The 22,489-nt window shown below is 46.4% G+C and overlaps 1 protein-coding gene across 1 annotated transcript in view; it reads left to right on the top strand.

Moving 5' to 3' along the window:
- LOC139273868 (cation channel sperm-associated auxiliary subunit epsilon-like) overlaps nucleotides 1–22,489 on the top strand; it is a 252,269-nt gene that overhangs the window by 1,074 nt on the left and 228,706 nt on the right. Inside the window, exon 4 of the mRNA XM_070890944.1 lies at nucleotides 975–1,081. Coding sequence (XP_070747045.1) covers nucleotides 975–1,081 — 107 coding nt within the window. The remainder of the gene's footprint in view (nucleotides 1–974; nucleotides 1,082–22,489) is intronic.

Genomic DNA, 22,489 nt, shown 5'->3' with positions numbered 1-22,489 from the left:
TCTTCTTCCCTCCGCTCCCCACCCATCTTCTTTCCTCCGCTCCCCACCCATCTTCTTCCCTCCGCTCCCCACCCATCTTCTTCCCTCCGCTCCTCACCCATCTTCTTCCCTCTGCTCCCCACCCATCTTCTTTCCTGCCTCGGTCTAACTGTATATTCAGTTATTTTTCCTTTACCGTATCATACAGATCGTATACCTTTGTGCTTCTACACCAGGATAAAAAGATTATAGTTTTCCGGTGCTGTACTGATTCCAGACCATGCTTTAGCCTCTTTGGTTCCCTCAATAGAGAGGGTATCTTATACTTGAACAATTTAAAAAAAAATAACTTTTAAACTTTGGCAGTATGCTATTGTTTATCAGGCCAAGTGGGTTTTCGGTGCCATTTGAAGCTCGATATCTATGTTTCAATGAAATTTTCCAACCTAGCACCTAGAATGGTTAACCTTTAAGAACTGTCTGGTTTTGTTGATAACAGCATCTGAAAGCTTGCTAGCAAAGTGAGAGCACCATGATTTTCTATTTTTACAAAATATAATTGTTCCAGACATTTTGAAATGGGCAGCTTTGAAATATAAATACGTATAGGTGTGGTGTTTGTTATACTGATCACAGTTTTGAAACAAAAAAACTTGGCTGGCAAAGGTCATACACTGTCAATAGTGCAGTGTTCCATATCACAAGTTGTTGATCTTGGTGGACTCTGGGTGCTACCCCTCTCCATGAAGGGGGATCAATAAATAGCGAGTTACAATGCATATCTTTTAATGGAAAACTTAAGAGTGGTATTTTAAGAACTCCAGGGAGCAGATCACCTGCTTGCTCTGCTGATGTGATTCAGTGGAACCGAAAGAGGTTATGGCTGGAGCGGCTGGAACCGATCATAAAAATGAAGACCACAAGATCGGTCCTATCATATTTGATTTTACTGAGCTATTCACTATTTAGGACTGATGTGTGTTTTTACTCAACAGTTATCTCGTATTTTGACCAAAGAATTCTTTAATCTGGGACAGGAGCTAATACTGACAACGTTTCCCACAAGTCACAATTATGAAACATCATTTGATGTTGAAGCGGGGTATGTATAGGTTTAACAAAGAATCTTCTCAAACAGCATATATTAGATATTCTCTCTCACTCATTCAATCTACATATACATATAGGAACTGCCATCATGCTGTCCAGAATTTACAAGGATGCCAGAATACGGGAAGGCAAGAAGCCAAGCTCCTTCATGAACAAATTTAACCATTTCAAATTTTACCTCAAACAAATATCTAATAACCTTTGTTGAATTAGGGATTGGTCTGAATCCTTCTAACTGCTGTAACTATTACCTCATTGGGTAGCAATTTTGACAGAAGGGGATCCATTTTAACTCCCCAAAAATCGGCACTCACGGCCTCATAATGGAGTTGATACCCTTATCGCATCGTTAACCCAGACGATATGGCCGGCCCATTTGGAAAGGAGCCTACCACTGGTCGCCTAAAGCGCCTGCCTGTTTCAGGCCATATACCACTTTAATATGCAAATAGAGGTCCTGTGACATTCTCTGCAGCCTACACAAAAAGTTGTTGGTGGAGCTGCATGGGTAGTGTATGGAGAAAGAGCCAGACTGAATACTGTGAGCTCAAAGTAAAGTGTGACCTTAGTCTTTTATTGCAGGTCTCCAGAGTGCCTCTCCAACCTGTGAAGCCTTCTTAAATACCTGTGGTCCCAAGGGATTATGGGATCCTTTGGAACCCCGGGGAATGAGCCCTCTGGTGGCTGTACAGAGTAAATACAAGTCCACATATATAACAACATTCCCCCCAAAGTCAATAGGGTAACTAATTACAATGCGAGTCGATCTGGGGCCCTTCTTGCCCTGGTTGATCATCTCGGTGTGAAAGCTGGTGTTGTTGAATCATTTGTTGGACCCTTGCTGTGCAGCTGGCCTTGCTGGGCTTCCTCGTGTGTTGGGCCCTGCAGGGCTGCTGTGGATGATGGCTTCTGCTTCGTGGTCAACCGTGGTGTCGGTTGCCACTGGTTTGTATGTTGGGGGATCAAAAAAGGTAGGATCCAAGGTGGGTTGCTCAGGCTAGTCTGTGAATCTGAGTTTGATTTGGTCCAAGTGTTTCCGGTGAATGAGTCCATTTGAAAGTTTGACCCAAAACACCCTGCTCCCCTCTTTGGCCACGACAGTGCCGGGAAGCCACTTGGGACCTTGTCCATAATTTAATACAAATACAGGATCATTGACTTCAATCTTGCGTGACACATTTGCACTGTCATGGTATGCACTTTGTTGAAGCCGCCTGCTCTCTACCTGTTCATGTAGATCAGGGTGAACTAATGAGAGCCTTGTCTTAAGTGCTCTTTTCATGAGCAGTTCATCAGGTGGGATCCCAGTGAGTGAGTGGGGTGTTGTGTGGTAGCTAAGCAGGACTCGGGATTGGCGAGTCTGCAGTGAGCCTTTAGTTACCCTCTTCAAGCCTTGTTTGACGGTTTGCACTGCTCTCTCTGCCTGACAATTGGACACTGGTTTAAACGGGGCAGATGTGACATGTTTGATACCGTTACGGGTCATGAATTCTTTGAACTCAGCACTGGTAAAACATGGCCCGTTGTCGCTCACCAGAACATCGGGTAAACCGTGAGTGGCAAACATGGCCCGCAGGCTTTCAGAAATGGCAGCGGACGTGCTAGCCGACATTAGCTCACATTCAATCCACTTGGAGTACGCATCTACAACCACAAGGAACATTTTACCCAAGAACGGGCCTGCATAGTCGATGTGTACCCTAGACCACGGTTTGGAGGGCCAAGACCATAAACTTAGCGGCGCCTCCCTGGGTACATTGCTTAACTGCGAGCATGTATTACATCCGTGAACATAGGACTCGCCAAGTCCGCATCGATACCGGGCCACCACACGTGGGATCTGGCTATCGCTTTCATCATTACGATGCCTGGGTGGGTACTGTGGAGGTCATTGATGAAGGTGTCTCTGCCCTTCTTGGGGATCACTACTCGATTGCCCCACAGAAGGCAGTCTGCCTGTATAGACATTTCATCTTTGCGCCGCTGGAACGGCTTTAACTCTTCCTGCATTTCCACTGGGACACTGGACCAGCTCCTGTGAAGCACACAGCTTTTGACTAGAGATAATAAGAGGTCCTGGCTTGTCCAGGTTTTGATCCGCCGGGCAGTGACGGGTGATTGCTCACTCTCAAATGCTTCCATAACCATGGCTAGATCTGCAGGCAGCGCCATTTCCACCCCCGTGGTGGGAAATGGCAGCCTACTGAGAGCAACGGCGCAGTTTTCTGTACGGATGGCGTAGTTGTATGCGGACAACTTGAGCGCCCATCTCTGGATGCGGGCCGATGTGTTGGTATTTATCCCATTACTCAGAAAACAGGGATATAAGTGGCTTATGGTCAGTTTCCAATTCAAATTTTAGCCCAAACAGGTATTGATGCATTTTCTTTACCCCATAGACACACGCTAACGCTTCTTTTTCAATCATGCTGTCGGCTCTCTCGGCCTTAGACAGACTCCTGGATGCATAAGCAACCGGTTGCAGTTTCCCGAAATCATTAGCTTGTTGCAACACACACCCGACGCCATATTACGATGCATCACATGCTAGTACCAAACACTTACATGGATCATACAATACAAGCAATTTATTTGAGCATACAATTTTCTCACTTTTACAAATGCATTTTCTTGCCTTTTGCCCCAAACCCATTCGCCCCCTTTTCGTAATAAGACATGTAGTGGTTTTAGCAGGGTGCTGAGACCCGGTAAGAAGTTACCAAAGTAGTTCAAGAGTCCCAGAAACGACCGCAGCTCCATCACGTTCTGTGGCCTTGGTGCATTCTCGATTGCCTCCGTCTTTGTGTTGGTGGGCCTGATGCCGTCCGCCGCAATCCTCCTTCCAAGGAACTCCACTTCAGGTGCCAAGATAATGCACTTCGAGCCTTTTAACCTGAGCCCCACATGGTTGAGTCTACTATGAACCTCCTCCGGGTTCTGCTCGATTGTGTTCCGACCTGTGACCAAGATGTCATCCTGGAACACCACGGTGTGCGGGACCGACTTCAGTAAACTTTCCATGTTGCTCTGGACTATCGCCGCCGCTGATCAGACTCCAAACGGACATCTATTATAAACAAAAAGACCTTTGTGTGTGTTGATGCAGGTGAGGGTCTTCGATGATTCCTCCAGTTCCTGCGTCATGTAGGCGGAAGTCAGATCCAGCTTCGTGAACGTCTTTTCTCCCGCCAGCGTTGCAAAGAGGTCGTCGGCTTTTGGTAGTGGGTATTGGTCCTGCAGGGAGAAACGATTGATAGTTACTTTGTAATCGCCACAGATTCTGACGGTGCCGTCTCCCTTGAGGACTGGGACAATTGGACTGGCCCACTCGCTGAATTCGATCGGTGAGATGACGCCCTCTCTTTGTAGCCGGTCTAGCTCGATCTCTACCCTCTTTGAAAATCAAATAAGGAATCAGTTTAGTTTTAACACTAAAAACAAATCCCTTCTTTTCTAAATAGTGTGGCCTAGAAATTGCATAAGGCCTGAAAATGGCTGTGGGTATCACGATGTGTGACTACATGGCGCTCATTCCATCCAATGAGGGCAGCACGCAAACTTTGTGCTGCCTGCTAATTTAAATGATAGCAGTGTGCAGCTCAGCTCTAAACATTGAGTGACTGCGTGCTGCAGCAAGGTGCTCAGGTTCGTGCGAGGCTAGTACCAATTAAAGCGAGCCTGGAAAGGACAGGTGGATTCTGGCTGCAGCAGGTATTGGAAGTCGTTGTAGAGGAGTGTGTGACCGACAGGAAGAGTGAAGATGGCGTAACATGGTAGAGAGAGTGCTCCCAGATTTTCTGATGCAGCACTCAAGGCCTTGGTGCTGGAGGTGGACAGGAGGAGAGATGGCCTCTATCCACAGGAAGCCCTCCAGACACATGCTGAGAAGGGAATGGGAGCAGATAACCATTGCTGTCAATGTAAGCAGCGTAGCCCCAAGGACCTGGATGCAGAGCAGGAAGATGTTTAATCACCTCACATGAGTGGTCAAGGTCAGTGAATTCATCTTCAAATGCCATATCACACCATCTGCACCACTAGCCTCATATACTGCTCAATGTACCACACCCCCATCGCTCACCTACCAACAATCTCTATCAAACACGACTCAAACCTCACATTCATAGCTTCACCTCACCCTCACACACTTACCACTGCTGCAAGCCTCACACCACATCTCATAGCTTGCACACACTGCGAGCTAATCAATTGTGACATGCACATCAGTCAAACACATTGCTCCACACTCACTGACACACTCCCCTTTCTCTTACAGGACAAGGTGGCTCACAACCGGAAGCAGCAGGACCTAACCGGCGTGGAACAGGCATGACCAAACCCTCAGAGAGGAAACGGTCCTGGAGATAATTGGAGCGGCCATCGCTGAGCCCATGACCAGTCAGGGCTTAAACAATGCAAAATGTCAGTATCCTCATACCTAATCCTCCTTCTCACATCCCACTTCCCCCTTATCCCACAATCTCTTCCGATTTACAAGCTTCAGATGGTATAAGCATGCACCTCTTGCTTTCCCCCTCCTCTCACCACAACCCTACACTTGTGCTTTTCTCCTTTCAGATTGCCATGAACTGCAACCTGGCTAGGCAGTGGAGGAGGAGCAGGAAGTGCAAGAGAGAGAAGGAAGTGAAGCAAAAGATGCACATCATTGCAAATTATTATTTAAATAGAAAGAGATTACCAAAATGCTGCAGTACAGAGGGACCTGGGGGTCCTTGTGCATGAAACATAAAAAATTAGTATGCAGGTACAGCAAGTAATCAGGAAGGTAAATGGAATGTTGGCTTTTATTGCAAGGGGGATGGAGTATAAAAACAGGGAAGTCCTGCTTCAACTGTACAGGGTATTGGTGAGATCATACCGAGAGTACTGCGTACAGTTTTGGTCTCCTTATTTAAGGAGGGATATACTTGCAGTTCAGAGAAGGTTCACTGGGTTGATTCCTGAGATGAAGGGGTTGACTTATGAAGAAAGGTTAAGCAGATTGGGCCTATACTCATTGGAGTTTCGAAGAATGAGAGGTGATCTTATTGAAATATGAGATACTGAGGGGGCTCGACAAGGTTCATGCAGAGAGGATGTTCACCCTGTACAGTTGTAGCAGGACTGCCCTATTTTTATACTCTATCCCCCTTGCAATAACGGCCAACATTCCATTTGCCTTCCAAATTACTTGCAGTACCTGAATGCTAACATTTTGTGTTTCATGTACAAGGACCCTCTCTGTACCACCACATTTTGTAAGTCCTCCACATTTAAATAATAATTTGCTTTTTTATTTTTCCTACCAAAGTGGATAACCTCACATTTTCCCACATTATACACCATACGCCAAATTTTTGCCCACTCACTTAGCCTATCTATATCCCTTTGTAGATTCTTTGCATCCTCCTCACAACTTGCTTTCCCACCTATCTTTGTGCATCCCGAAAGCTGTGTTGCCTACCCGGTGCCAGGATAAAGGACATCTCCTCCGAGCTGGAGAAGAACTTGGAGAGGGAGGGGGAAGATCCAGTTGGTAGGTACCAATGACATAGGTAGGACAAAGAAAGAGATTCTGATGAGAGAGTTTGAACAATTAGGGACTAAATTGAAAAGCAGAACCACAAAGGTAATAACCTCTGCATTATTACCTGAGCCACGAGAAAATTGGCATAGGGTCAATAGAATCAGAAAGGTGAGTGCGTGGCTCAGAGGATGGTATGGGAGAAGTAGGTTTCGATTCGTGGGGCACTGGCACTAATACTCGGGAAAAAGAGAGCTGTTCCGTGGGGACGGATTACACCTGAACTATGCTGGGCCCAGAGTTCAAGCGAACTGACTAACTAGGGAGCTAGATAGGGCTTTAAACTAAATAAGGGGCAGGGCAGGGGGAAGATGGTCGCAATAGAGAGCAATCCAGAATGCAAAAGAGAAAAGAAAAGGAAGCAATGCAGGAAAGTGATTGTGGTAAGGATAACCAGATTATGTCAGGAAGGGACAGAGCATACACACAAAAGAGTGCACTAGCAAATAGGGTCCAGGTAAGTAAAAATTATTGTGTATCTGTAAAGCATGCACTCCCATGTTCCGCCACCAGGGAGCTCATCCCCTGAAGTCCCAAGAGACCCCAGCATCCCTTGGGAGCACTGTATAAAGTCGGCCCCTAAGGCCTGTTCCTCACTCTGGAGTGTCTTATTAAAGACTGAGGTCACTGTTACTTTAACGTCCCTGTGTGCAGCCTCATCTGTGTTAGGAACACAATAACTGGCGATGAGGATACGAATCCAATGCAAAGATGCAGCAAACTGTGGACATCCTGGAGAAGTTCTCAGAGGGTGAGGACTGGGAAGCCTATATCGAACGGCTAGACCAGTACTTTGTAGCCAACGAGCTGGACGGAGAAGGAAGCGCTGCAAAAAGGAGACCGGTCCTCCTCAGTCTGCGGGGCACCGACCTACAGCCTCATGAAGAATTTTCTGGCTCCGGTGAAACCCACAGGTAAGTCGTATGAGGAGCTGTGTACACTGGTTCGGGAGCATCTGAACCTGAGGGAGAGCGTGCTGATGGCGAGGTATCTGTTCTACATGTGCCAGCGATCTGAAAGTCAGGAAGTGGCGAGCTACATCACTGATCTAAGGCGACTTGCAGGACAATGTGAGTTTGATAGCTATCTGGAGCAAATGCTCAGAGACTTTTTTGTGCTGGGCATTGGCCACGAGACCATCCTACGAAAACTTTTGACTGTAGAGACATCGACCCTCAGTAAGGCCATTGCGATAGCACAGGCGTTTATGTCCACCAGTGATAACACCAAACAAATCTCTCAGCACACAAGTGCTAGCAATGTTCATAAATTAACTGGAACTGTGTTTGCAAGCAGAAATGTACAGGGCAGAACCCTCGCGTCTGCAACTACTAGCAAGCCTCAGGTGAACCAGATGACTCATGTCCCCAACAAAGAATGAATGCAAGGCAATTCACACCTTGTTGGCGTTGTGGAAGCTTCCATTCAGCCTATTCATGCCGCTTCAAAGGGTATGTTTGCAAGAGCTGTGCAAACGAGCTGCAAGCTCTGCAAAACCTGCTAACCACCATGTGGCAGAGGGAGATTGGTCCATGGTGGATCAAAGCAATTTCGAGCCTCAGAGAGAGGAGGCAGATGCTGAACAACACGCGGTGCACATATTTTCGACAAAATGTCCACCTATAATGCTAAATGTAAAATTGAATGGCTTACCCATAGCCATGGAACTGGACACTGGTGCTAGCCAATCCATCATGAGTAAAAAGATGTTTGAGAGACTGGTGCAACAAGGCATTCAGACCAGCCCTGAGCCCCATCCACACGAAACTGAGAACGTACACCAAAGAGCTTATCACTGTCCTGGGCAGCGCCATGGTCAAGGTCACCTACAAGGGCACGGTGAATGAACTGCCACTCTGGATTGTACAGGGCGATGGCCCCCACTGCTTGGAAGGAGCTGGTTGGGCAAAATCCGCTGGAACTGGGATGACATCCGAGCGCTGTCACATGTCGATGAGGCCTCATGTACCCAGGTTCTTAACAAATTTCCTTCCCTTTTTGAGCCAGGCATTGGAAACTTTTCCGGGGTGAAGGTGCGGATCCACTTGGTCCCTGAGGCACGACCCATTCACCACAAAGCGCGAGCGGTACCTCACATGATGAGGGAGAGAGTGGAAATCGAGCTGGACAGGCTGCAACGCGAGGTCATCATCTCTCCAGTGGAATTCAGCGAGTGGGCCAGCCCGATTGTTCCAGTACTCAAAAGTGATGGCACGGTCAGGATTTGCGGCGATTATAAAGTAACTATTAATCGTTTCTCGCTACAGGATCAATACCCGCTACCTAAGGCAGACGACCTATTTGCGACGTTGGCAGGAGGCAAGACGTTCACCAAGCTCGACCTGACTTCGGCCTACATGACGCAGGAGCTGGAGGAGCCTTCGAAGGGTCTCACCTGAATCAACACGCACAAGGGACTGTTCATCTACAACAGATGCCCGTTTAGAATTTAGTCGGCTGTAACGATCTTCCAGAGAAACATGGAGAGCCTACTCAAGTCAGTACCACACACGGTGATCTTTCAGGACGACATATTGGTCACAGGTCGGGACACCGCTGAGCACCTACAAAACCTGGAGGAGGTACTCCAGCGACTGGATCGCGTAGGGCTGTGGCTGAAGAGGTCAAAATGCGTCTTCATGGCAACAGAAGTGGAGTTTTTTGGGAGAAAGTTCATGGCTGTCATGTATTCAACCAGCAATGTAACCCATGTATAATCTGACCGAAGTTGTACACTGAGAACAATGACCACTAGGTGGTGAACTTGTGGGGGACACTCCTAACCTGGACCTTCAAATATAAAAGGGGAAGCTCCATCCACTTCCTGCACTTGAGTGCTAAGGAATAAAGGACAGGTCACAGACTGACCTCTCAAGCATGGGCCTCGTGTGCAGTTATAATGTATAGTTAGGACGTATCAGTGGCGGACGGCATTCGGCCCACAGACGCCAAGACGGAGGCTATCAGGAATGCGCCCAGGCCACAGAACATCACAGAGCTGCGGTCGTTCCTGGGACTCCTCAACTATTTGGTAACTTCCTACCGGGGTTAAGCACCCTTTTAGAGCCCCTACATGTGGTATTGTGCAAAGATGAGAACTGGGTATGGGGAAAAAAAACAAGTAATTGCTTTTGAGAAATCCAGAAACATTTTATGCTCCCAACAAGCTGCTTGTATTGTATAACCCATGTAAAAGATTTGTGCTAGCATGTGACGCGTCGTCGTACGGAGTCGGGTGTGTATTACAACAAGGTAATACGGTGTCCCTGACGATTACGTGTGCGGGAAGTGTATCCGCCTCCAGCTCCTGACAGACCACGTTGCGGAGTTGGAGCTGAGGGTGGATTCACTCTGGAGCATCCACGATGCTGAGAATGACGTGAGTATCACGTGTAGCGAGTTGGTCGTACCACAGGGAAAGGGTCCACAGCCAGATAGGGAATGGAAGACCAACAGGAAGAGCAGTGCAAGGAAGGTAGTGCAGGAGTCCCCTGTGGTCATCCCCCTGCAAAACAGATACACTGCTTTGGGTACTGTTGAGGGGGATGACTCATCAGGGGAGGGCAGCAGCAGCCAAGTTCATGGCACCGTGGCTGGCTCTGCTGCACAGGAGGGCAGGAAAAAGAGTGGGAGAGCAATAGTGATTGGGGATTCAATGGTGAGGGGAATAGATAGGCGTTTCTGCGGCCGCAACCGAGACTCCAGGATGGTATGTTGCCTCCCTGATGCAAGGGTCAAGGATGTCTCGGAGCGGGTGCAGGACATTCTAAAAAGGGAGGGAGAACAGCCAGTTGTCGTGGTGCACATTGGTACCAACGACATAGGTAAAAAGAGGGATGAGGTCCTATGAAACGAATTTAAGGAGCTAGGAGCTAAATTAAAAAGTAGGACCTCAAAAGTAGTAATCTCGGGATTGCTACCAGTGCCACGTGATAGTCAGAGTAGGAATCGCAGGATAGCGCAGATGAATACGTGGCTTGAGCAGTGGTGCAACAGGGAGGGATTCAAATTCCTGGGGCATTGGAACCGGTTCTGGGGGAGGTGGGACCAGTACAAACCGGACGGTCTGCACCTGGGCAGGACCGGAACCAATGTCCTAGGGGGAGTGTTTGCTAGTGCTGTTGGGGAGGATTTAAACTGATATGGCAGGGGGATGGGAACCAATGCAGGGAGACAGAGGGAAACAAAAAGGAGGCAAAAGCAAAAGACAGAAAGGAGATGAGGAAAAGTGGAGGGCAGAGAAACCCAAGGCAAAGAACAAAAAGGGCCACTGTACAGCAAAATTCTAAAAGGACAAAGGGTGTTAAAAGAACAAGCCTGAAGGCTTTGTGTCTTAATGCAAGGAGTATCCGCAATAAAGTGGATGAATTAACTGTGCAAATAGATGTTAACAAATATGATGTGATTGGGATTACGGAGACGTGGCTCCAGGATGATCAGGGCTGGGAACTCAACATCCAGGGGTATTCAACATTCAGGAAAGATAGAATAAAAGGAAAAGGAAGTGGGGTAGCATTGCTGGTTAAGGAGCAAATTAAGGCAATAGTTCGGAAGGACATTAGCTTGGATGATGTGGAATCTATATGGGTAGAGCTGCAGAATACCAAAGGACAAAAAACGTTAGTGGGAGTTGTGTACAGACCTCCAAACAGTAGTAGTGATGTTGGGGAGGGCAACAAACATGAAATTAGGGGTGCGTGCAATAAAGGTGCAGCAGTTATAATGGGTGACTTTAATATGCACATAGATTGGGTTAACCAAACTGGAAGCAATACGGTAGAGGAGGATTTCCTGGAGTGCATAAGGGATGGTTTTTTAGACCAATATGTCGAGGAACCAACTAGGGGGGAGGCCATCTTAGACTGGGTGTTGTGTAATGAGAGAGGATTAATTAGCAATCTCGTTGTGCGAGGCCCCTTGGGGAAGAGTGACCATAATATGGTGGAATTCTGCATTAGGATGGAGAATGAAACAGTTAATTCAGAGACCATGGTCCAGAACTTAAAGAAGGGTAACTTTGAAGGTATGAGGCGTGAATTGGCTAGGATAGATTGGCGAATGATACTGAAGGGGTTGACTGTGGATGGGCAATGGCAGACATTTAGAGACCGTATGGATGAACTACAACAATTGTACATTCCTGTCTGTCGTAAAAATAAAAAAGGGAAGGTGGCTCAACCGTGGCTATCAAGGGAAATCAGGGATAGCATTAAAGCCAAGGAAGTGGCATACAAATTGGCCAGAAATAGCAGAGAACCCGGGGACTGGGAGAAATTTAGAACTCAGCAGAGGAGGACAAAGGGTTTGATTAGGGCAGGGAAAATGGAGTACGAGAAGAAGCTTGCAGGGAACATTAAGACAGATTGCAAAAGTTTCTATAGATATGTAAAGAGAAAATGGTTAGTAAAAACAAACGTAGGTCCCCTGCAGTCAGAATCAGGGGAAGTCATAACGGGGAACAAAGAAATGGCGGACCAATTGAACAAGTACTTTGGTTCGGTATTCACTGAGGAGGACACAAACAACCTTCCGGATATAAAAGGGGTCGGAGGGTCTAGTAAGGAGGAGGAACTGAGGGAAATCCTTATTAGTCGGGAAATTGTGTTAGGGAAATTGATGGGATTGAAGGCCGATAAATCCCCAGGGCCTGATGGACTGCATCCCAGAGTACTTAAGGAGGTGGCCTTGGAAATAGTGGATGCATTGACAGTCATTTTCCAACATTCCATTGACTCTGGATCAGTTCCTATGGAGTGGAGGGTAGCCAATGTAACCCCACTTTTTAAAAAAGGAGGGAGAGAGAAAACAGGGAATTACAGACCGGTCAGCCTGACATCGGTAGTGGGTAAAATGATGGAATCAATTATTAAGGATGTCATCGCAGTGCATTTGGAAAGAGGTAATATGATAGGTCCAAGTCAGCATGGATTTGTGAAAGGGAAATCATGCTTGACAAATCTTCTGGAATTTTTTGAGGATGTTTCCAATAGAGTGGACAAGGGAGAACCAGTTGATGTGGTATAGTTGGACTTTCGGAAGGCTTTCGACAAGGTCCCACACAAGAGATTAATGTGCAAAGTTAAAGCACATGGGATTGGGGGTAGTGTGCTGACATGGATTGAGAACTGGTTGTCAGACAGGAAGCAAAGAGTAGGAGTAAATGGGGACTTTTCAGAATGGCAGGCAGTGACTAGTGGGGTACCGCAAGGTTCTGTGCTGGGGCCCCAGCTGTTTACACTGTACATTAATGATTTAGACGAGGGGATTAAATGTAGTATCTCCAAATTTGCGGATGACACTAAGTTGGGTGGCAGTGTGAGCTGCAAGGAGGATTCTATGAGGCTGCAGAGCGACTTGGATAGGTTAGATGAGTGGGAAAATGCATGGCAGATGAAGTATAATGTGGATAAATGTGAGGTTATCCACTTTGGTGGTAAAAACAGAGAGACAGACTATTATCTGAATGGTGACAGATTAGGAAAAGGGCAGGTGCAAAGAGGCCTGGGTGTCATGGTACATCAGTCATTGAAGGTTGGCATGCAGGTACAGCAGGCGGTTAAGAAAGCAAATGGCATGTTGGCCTTCATAGCGAGGGGATTTGAGTACAAGGGCAGGGAGGTGTTGCTACAATTGTACAGGGCCTTGGTGAGGCCACACCTGGAGTATTGTGTACAGTTTTGGTCTCCTAACCTGAGGAAGGACATTCTTGCTATTGAGGGAGTGCAGCGAAGGTTCACCAGACTGATTCCCGGGATGGCGGGACTGACCTATCAAGAAAGACTGGATCAACTGGGCTTGTATTCACTGGAGTTCAGAAGAATGAGAGGGGACCTCATAGAAACGTTTAAAATTCTGATGGGGTTAGACAGGTTAGATGCAGGAAGAATGTTCCCAATGTTGGGGAAGTCCAGAACCAGGGGTCACAGTCTAAGGATAAGGGGGAAGCCATTTAGGACCGAGATGAGGAGGAATTTCTTCACCCAGAGAGTGGTGAACCTGTGGAATTCTCTACCACAGAAAGTTGTTGAGGCCAATTCACTAAATATATTCAAAAAGGAGTTAGATGAAGTCCTTACTACTAGGGGAATCAAGGGGTATGGTGAGAAAGCAGGAATGGGGTACTGAAGTTGCATGTTCAGCCATGAACTCATTGAATGGCGGTGCAGGCTAGAAGGGCCGAATGGCCTACTCCTGCACCTATTTTCTATGTTTCTATGTTTCTATGTAACGTTGCGGGGAAGTTGCAACCTGTCACCTATGCTTCCAGGAGCTTGTCGAAGGCCGAGAGAGCTGACAGAATGATTGCGAAAGAGGCATTAGCGTGTGCGTTCGGGGTAAAGAAAATGCATCAGTACCTGTTTGGCCTCAAATTTGAGCTGGAAACTGATCACAAGCCCCTCACATCCCTGTTCGCTGAAAACAAGGGGATAAATACTAATGCCTCAGCCCGAATACAAAGGTGGGCACTCGCGCTATCAGCATATAACTATACCATCCACCACAGGCCAGGCACCGAGAACTATGCAGATGCTCTTAGTCGGCTACCATTGCCCACCACGGGGGTGGAAATGGCGCAGCCTGAAAACTTGTTGATGGTGGCGCAGCCCGCAGACTTGTTGATGGTCATGGAAGCGTTTGAAAATGATAAATCACCAATCACAGCCCGCCAGGTTAGGACTTGGACCAGCCAAGATCCTCTGCTGTCCCTAGTAAAAAACTGTGTACTGCATGGGAACTGGGCCAGCATCCCCGTTGAAATGCAAGAGCTAATCAAGCCGTTCCAGCGGCAAAAGGACGAGCTGTCCATTCAGGCACACTGCCTGTTGTGGGGTAACCGTGTAATGCTACCGAAAAACGGCAGGGAGACGTTCATCTCGGATCTCCACAGCACACACCCGGGTATAGTAATGATGAAAGCGATAGCCGGATCCCACGTGTGGTGGCCCGGTATCGACTCTGACTTAGAGTCCTGTGTACAGCAATGCAACATATGTGCTCAGTTGAGCAACGCGCCCAGAGAGGCATCACTAAGTTTGTGGTCCTGGCTCTCCAGTCCATGGTCGAGGATCCATGTCGATTATGCGGGCCCGTTTCTCAGTAAAATGTTCCTGGTGGCGGTGGATGCTTTTTCAAAATGGATTGAATATGAAATAATGTCGGGAAGCACCGTCACCACCACCATTGAAAGCCTGAGGGCCATGTTTGCCACCCACAGCCTGCCTGACATACTGGTCAGTGACAACGGGCCATGTTTCACCAGTGCCGAATTTAAAGAATTCATGACCCGCAATGGGATCAAACATATCACCTCGGCCTTGTTTAAACCAGCCTCCAATAGGCAGGCAGAGCGGGCAGTACAAACCATCAAACAGAGCCTTAAATGAGTCACGGAAGGCTCATTCCAAATCCGCCTGTCCTGAGTACTGCTCAGCTACCTCACTCACTCACAGGGGTGCCCCCGGCTGAGCTACTCATGAAAAGGACACTTAAAACTAGACTCGCTGGTTCACCCCAACCTGCATGATCAGATAGAGAGCAGGCGGCAGCAACAAAATGTAAATGATGGCCGCGCCACTGTGCCACGGGAAATTGATCTGAATGACTCTGTGTATGTGCTAAACTATGGACATGGTGCCAAGTTGATCACGGGCACGGTGATAGCTAAAGAAGGGAATAGGGTGTTTGTAGTCAAACCAGACAATGGACAAATTTGCAGAAAGCACCTGGACCAAACTAGGCTGCGGTTCACAGACTGCCCTGAACAACCCACAGTAGAGACCACCTTTTTCGAGCCCACAACACACACCCAAAGGATCAACGACACCACGCCGGACCAGGAAATCGAACCCATCACGCCCAACAGCCCAGCAAGGCCAGGCTCACCTAGCAGCCCTGCAGAGCCAACAACATGCCAGCCCAGCGAGGGCACAGCCAACACACCAGAACAGACATTTGTACCGAGGCGGTCCATCAGGGAAAGAAAGGCTCCCAACCGCCTCACCTTGTAAATAGTTTTCACTTTGACTTTGGGTGGGGTGTGATGTTGTGTATCTGTAAAGCATGCACTCCCATTTTCCGCCACCAGGGAGCTCATCCCCTGAAGTCCCAAGGGATCCCAGCATCCCTTGGGAGCACTGTATATAAGCCTCCCCTACGGCCTGTTCCTCACTCTGGAGTGTCTTATTAAAGACTGAAGTCACTGTTACTTTAACCTCCCTGTGTGCAGCCTCATCTGTGTTCGAACACAATAAAAACAGTGAAAATACAAATAGGGCTATAATACAAAATAATGTTAAGATGTCTAATAATGTTAAAAGGACAAATTTAAAAGCATTGTTTCTGAATGCACGAAGCATCTGTAATAAGGTAGACGAATTAACAGCGCAAATAGATGTAAACGGATACGATATAGTTGCAATTATGGAGATATTGTTGCAGGGTGACCAGGGTTGGGAACTGAATATCCAAGGATATTTTATATTTAGGAAGGACAGACAAAAAGGAAGAGGGAGTGGTGTGATGTTGTTAGTAAAGGATGAAATCAGAGCAATAGTGAGAAAGGATATTGGCTAGAAAATCAAGATGTAGAATCAGTCTTGGTAGAGCTGAGGAGCACCAAGGGGCAGAAAACATTGGTGGGAGTTGTCTATAGGCCTCCAAACAGTAGTGGTAGTGTAGGGGACGGCATCAAACAGGAAATTAGCGATGCATGTAGCAAGGGTATTACAGTAATCGTAGGTGACTTTAATCTACATATAGACTAGCCAAACCAAATTAGTAATAATACTGTGGCAGATAAATTTCTGAAGACTGTACAAGATGGTTTTTGAGACCAGTGTGTTGAGGAGCCTACTAGGGAACAGGCTATCCTAGATTGGGTATTGTGCAATGAGAAGGGGTTAATTAACAGTCTTGTTGTGCAGGGGTCCTTTAGGGAAGAGTGACCATAACATGATTGAATTTCTTATTAAGATGGAAAGTGAAGTAGACCAATCCAAAACTCGGGTCCTAAATCTAAACAAAGGAAACTGCAAAGGAAACTACGAAGGACACTTCCAGTGTCCCTGACGACTTCATATGCAGGAAGTGTATCCTGCTGCAGCTCCTGACAGACCACATCGCGGCACTGGAGCTGCGGGTGGATTCACTCTGGAACATCCGTGATGCTGAGGATGCCATGAATAGCACATTTAGTGAGTCGGTCATACCTCAGGTAAAGGTTACACAGACAGATAGGGAATGGATGACCAACAGGAAGAGCAGTAGAAGGAAGGTAGTGCAGAGGTCCCCTGAGGTTATCCCCCTCAAACACAGATACACCACTTTGGGTACTGTTGTGCAGGATGACTCATTAGGGCAGGGCAGCAACAGCCAAGTCCATGGCACCGTGGGTGGCTCTGCTGCACAGGAGGGCAGGAAAAAGAGTGGGAGAACTATAGTGGTCGGGGATTCTATTGTAAGGGCAATAGACAGACGTTTCTGCGGCTGCAATCGAGACTCCAGTGTGGTATGTTGCCTCCCTGGTGCAAGGGTCAAGGATGTCTCAGACCAGCTGCAGGACATTTTGGAGCGGGAAGGTGAACAGCCAGTTGTCGTGGTGCATATAGGTACCAACGATATAGGTAAATAACGGGATGAAGTCCAACAAGCAGAATTTAGGGAGTGAGGAGCAAAATTAAAAAGTAGGACCTCAAAGGTAGTAATCGCAGGATTGCTACCAGTGCCACATGCTAGTCAGAGTAGGAATCGCAAGATAGCTCAGGTGAATAACTGGCTTGAGGAGTAGTGCAGAAGGGAGAGATTTAAATTCCTGGGACATTGGAACCGGTTCTGGGGGAGGTGGGACCAGTACAAACCTGACGGTCTGCACCAGGACCGGAACCAATGTCCGAGGGGAAGTGTTTGCTAGCGCTGTTGGGGAGGGGTTCAACTAATATGGCAGGGGGATGGGAACCTATGCAGGGAGATAGAGGAAAGTAGAATGGGGCAGAAGCAAAAGATAAAAAGAAGAAAAGTAAAAGTGGAGGGCAGAGAAACCCAAGGCAAAAATCAAAAAGGGCCATATTACTGCAAAATTCTAAAAGGGCAAAGTGTGTTAAAAAGACAAGCCTGAAGGCTCTGTGCCTCAATGCGAGGAGTATTCGTAATAAGGTGGATGAATTAACTGCACAGGCAGCAATTAATGCATATGATATAATTGGCATCACGGAGACATGGCTCCAGGGTGATCAAGGCTGAGAACTCAACATCCAGGGGTATTCAACATTCAGGAAGGATAGACAGAAAGGAAAAGGAGGTGGGGTAGTGTTGCTGGTTAAAGAGGAAATTAACGCAATAGTCAGGAAGGACATCAGCTTGGATGATGTGGAATCTATATGGGTGGAGCTGCAGAATACCAAAGGGCAGAAAACGCTAGTGGGAGTTGTGCACAGACCACCAAACAGTAGTAGTGAGGTTGGGGACAGCATCAAACAAACCCAAGGCAAAAAACAAAAAGGGCCACTGTATATATAGGGGCTGCAGGAGGGGTCAAAACTAAAAATCATGCTTTAAAACTAGTATTAAAACACTACCTAAACGCACGCAGCATTCGAAATAAAAGTAAATGAGTTGTCGGCAAATCATTACAAATGGATATAATTTGGTGGCCATTACAGAAACGTGGTTGCAGGGTGGCCAAGACTGGGAATTATACATACAGGGGTATCTGACGATTCAGAAAGATAGACAAGAAGGGAAAGGAGGTGGGGTAGCTCTGTTAATAAAGGATGATATCAGGGCAGTTGTGAGAGATGATATTGGCTCTAATGAACAAAATGTTGAATCATTGTGGGTGGAGATTAGAGATAGTAAGGGGAAAAAGTCACTGGTGGGCGTAGTTTATAGGCCCCCAAATAATAACTTCACGGTGGGGCGGGCAATAATCAAGGGAATAATGGAGGCATGTGAAAAAGGAACGGCAGTAATCATGGGGGATTTTAACCTACATATCGATTGGTCAAATCAAATCGCACGGGGTAGCCTGGAGGAGGAATTCATAGAATGCATACGGGATTGTTCCTTAGAACAGTATGTTACAGAACCTACAAGGGAGCAAGCTATCTTAGATCTGGTCCTGTGTAATGAGACAGGAATAATAAACGATCTCCTAGTGAAAGATCCTCTCGGAATGAGTAATCACAGTATGGTTGAATTTGTAATAAAGATTGAGGGTGAGGAAGTAGTGTCTCAAACAAGCATACTATGCTTAAACAAAGGGGACTACAGTGGGCTGAGGGCAGATTTGGCTAAAGTAGACTTGAAACACAGACTAAACGGTGACACAATTGAGGAACAGTGGAGGACTTTTAAGGAGCTCTTTCATAGTGCTCAACAAAAATATATTCCAGTGAAAAAAGGCGGTAAGAGAAGGGATAACTAGCCGTGGATAACCAAGGAAATAAAGGAGAGTATCAAATTAAAAACCAATGCGTATAAGGTGGCCAAGGTTAGTGGGAAACTAGAAGATTGGGAAAATTTTAAACAACAGCAAAGAATTACTAAAAAAGCAATAAAGAAAGGAAAGATAGATTACAAGGGTAAACTTGCGCAAAACATAAAAACAGATAGTAAAAGCTTTTACAGATATATAAAACGGAAAAGAGTGACTAAAGTAAATGTTGGTCCCTTAGAAGATGAGAAGGGGGATTTAATAATGAGAAATGTGGAAATGGCTAAGACCTTAAATAATTATTTTTCTTTGGTCTTCACAGTGGAAGACACAAAAACCATGCCAAAAATTGCTGGTCACGGGAATGTGGGAAGGGAGGACCTTGAGACAATCACTATCACTAGGGGGGTAGTGCTGGACAGGCTAATGGGACTCAAGGTAGACAAGTTCCCTGGTCCTAATGAAATGCATCCCAGGGTATTAAAAGAGATGGCGGAAGTTATAATCTACCAAAATTCTCTGGCCTCTGGAGAGGTTCCAGTGGATTGGAAAGCAACCCTAACCCTAACCCTAACGCCTCTGTTTAAAAAAGGGGGCAGACAAAAGGCAGGTAACTATATGCCGGTTAGTTTAACATCTGTACCGGGGAAAATGCTTGAAACTATCATTAAGGAAGAAATAGCGGGACATCTAGATAGGAATAGTGCAATCAAGCAGACGCAACATGGATTCATGAAGGGGAAATCATGTTTAACTAATTTACTGGAATTCTTTGAGGATATAATGAGCATGGCGGATAGAGGTGTACCGATGGATGTGGTGTATTTAGATTTTCAAAAGGCATTCGATAAGGTGCCACACAAAAGGTTACTGCAGAAGATAAAGGTACGCGGAGACAGAGGAAATGTATTAGCATGGATAGAGAATTGGCTGGCTAACAGAAAGCAGAGAGTCGGGATAAATGGGTCCTTTTTGGGTTGGAAATCGGTGGTTAGTGGTGTGCCACAGGGATCGGTGCTGGGACCACAACTGTTTACAATATACATAGATGACCTGGAAGAGGGGACAGAGTATAGTGTAACAAAATTTGCAGATGACACAAAGATTAGTGGGAAAGCGGGTTGTGTTGAGGACACAGAGAGGCTGCAAAGAGATTTAGATAGGTTAAGCGAATGGGCTAAGGTTTGGCAGATGGAATACAATGTCGGAAAGTGTGAGGTCATCCACCTTGGGAAAAAAAAAACAGTAAAAAGGAATATTATTTGAATGGGGAGAAATTACAACATGCTGCGGTGCAGAGGGACCTGTGGGTCCTTGTGTATGAATCCCAAAAAGTTACTTTGCAGGTGCAGCAGGTAATCAGGAAGGCGAATGGAATGTTGGCCTTCATTGCGAGAGGGATGGAGTACAAAAGCAGGGAGGTCCTGCTGCAACTGTATAGGGTATTGGTGAGGCCGCGTGCAGTTTTGGTCACCTTACTTAAGGAAGGATATACTAGCTTTGGAGGGGGTACAGAGACGATTCACTAGGCTGATTCCGGAGATGAAGGAGTTACCTTATGTTGGAGTTCAGAAGGATGAGGGGTGATCTTATAGAAACATTTAAAATAATGAAAGGGATAGACTAGATAGAGGCAGAGAGGTTGTTTCCACTGGTCAGGGAGACTAGAACTAGGGGGCACAGCCTCAAAATATGGGGGAGCCAATTTAAAACTGAGTTGAGAAGGAATGTCTTCTCCCAGAGGGTTGTGAATCTGTGGAATTCTCTGCCCAAGGAAGCAGTTGAGGCTAGCTCATTGAATGTATTCAAATCACAGATAGATAGATTTTTAACCAATAAGGGAATTAAGGGTTATGGGGAGCGGGCGGGTAAGTGGAGCTGAGTCCACGGCCAGATCAGCCATGATACTGTTGAATGGTGGAGCAGACTCGAGGGGCGAGATGGCCTACTCCTGTTCCTAATTCTTATGTTCTTATGTTCTTAAATGATACTTAAAGAGTTGACGGTGGATTGGCAATGGCCATCATTTAAAGATCACATGGATGAGCTTTAACAATTGTACATCCTTGTCTGGAGTAAAAATAAAACGGGGAAGGTGGCTCAACCGTGGCTAACAAGGGAAATTAAGGATAGTGTTAAATCCAAGGAAGAGGCATATAAATTGGCCAGAAAAAACAGCAAATCTGAGGACTGGGAGAAATTTAGAATTCAGCAGAGCAGGGCAAAGGGTTTAATTAGGAGGGGGAAAATACAGTATGAGAGGAAGCTTGCCGGGAACATAAAAACTGACTGCAAAAGCTTCAATAGATATGTGAAGAGAAAAAGTTTAGTGAAGACAAACATAGATCCCTTGCAGTCAGATTCAGGTGAATTTATAATGGGGAACAAAGAACTGGCGGACCAGTTGAACAAATACTTTGGTTCTGTCTTCACGAAGGAAGACACAAATGACATTCCGGAAATACTGGGGGACCGAGGGTCTAGTGAGAAGGAGAAACTGCAAGATATCCTTATCAGGTGGGAAATTGTGTAAGAGAAATTGATGGGATTGAAGGCCGATAAATCCCCAGGGCCTGATAGTCTGCATCCCAGAGTACTTAAGGAAGTGGCCCTAGAAATAGTGGAAGCATTGGTGATCATTTTCGAACAGTCTATCAACTCTGGATCAGTTCCTATGGACTGGAGGGTACCTAATGTAACACCTCTTTTTAAAAAAGGAGGGAGAGAGAAAACGGGTAATTATAGACCGGTTAGCCTGACATCAGTCATGTGGAAAATGTTGGAATCAATCATTAAGGATGAAATGGCAGCGCATTTGGAAAGCAGTGACAGGATCGGTCCAAGTCAGCATGGATTTATGAAAGGGAAATCAAGCTTGACGAATCTTCTGGAATTTTTTGAGTATGTAACTAGCAGAGTGGACAAGGGAGAACCAGCGGATGTGGTGTATTTGGACTTTCAAAAGGCTTTTTACAAGGTCCCGCAAAAGAGATTGGTGTGCAAAATCAAAGCACATGGTATTGGGGGTAATGTACTGACATGGATAGAGAACTGGTTGGCAGACAGGAAGCAGAGAGTCGGGATAAACGGGTCCTTTTCAGAATGGCAGGCAGTGACTAGTGGAGTGCCGCAGGGCTCAGTGCTGGGACCCCAGCTCTTTACAATATACATTAACGATTTAGATGAAGGAATTGAGTGTAATATCTCCAAGTTTGCAGATGACACTAAGCTGGGTGGCGGTGTGAGCTGTGAGGGGGATGCTAGGAGGCTGCAGGGTGATTTGGACAGGTTAGGTGAGTGGGCAAATGCATGGCAGATGCAGTATAATGTGAATAAATGTGAGATCCATTTTGGGGGCAAAAACACGAAGACAGAATATTATCTGA

This window comes from Pristiophorus japonicus, chromosome 9, assembly GCF_044704955.1.
Source record: "Pristiophorus japonicus isolate sPriJap1 chromosome 9, sPriJap1.hap1, whole genome shotgun sequence".
Classification (NCBI taxonomy): Eukaryota; Metazoa; Chordata; class Chondrichthyes; family Pristiophoridae; genus Pristiophorus; species Pristiophorus japonicus.
The sequence above is the reverse complement of the archived record's forward strand: the minus strand, read 5'-3'. Positions and strand labels throughout refer to the sequence as shown.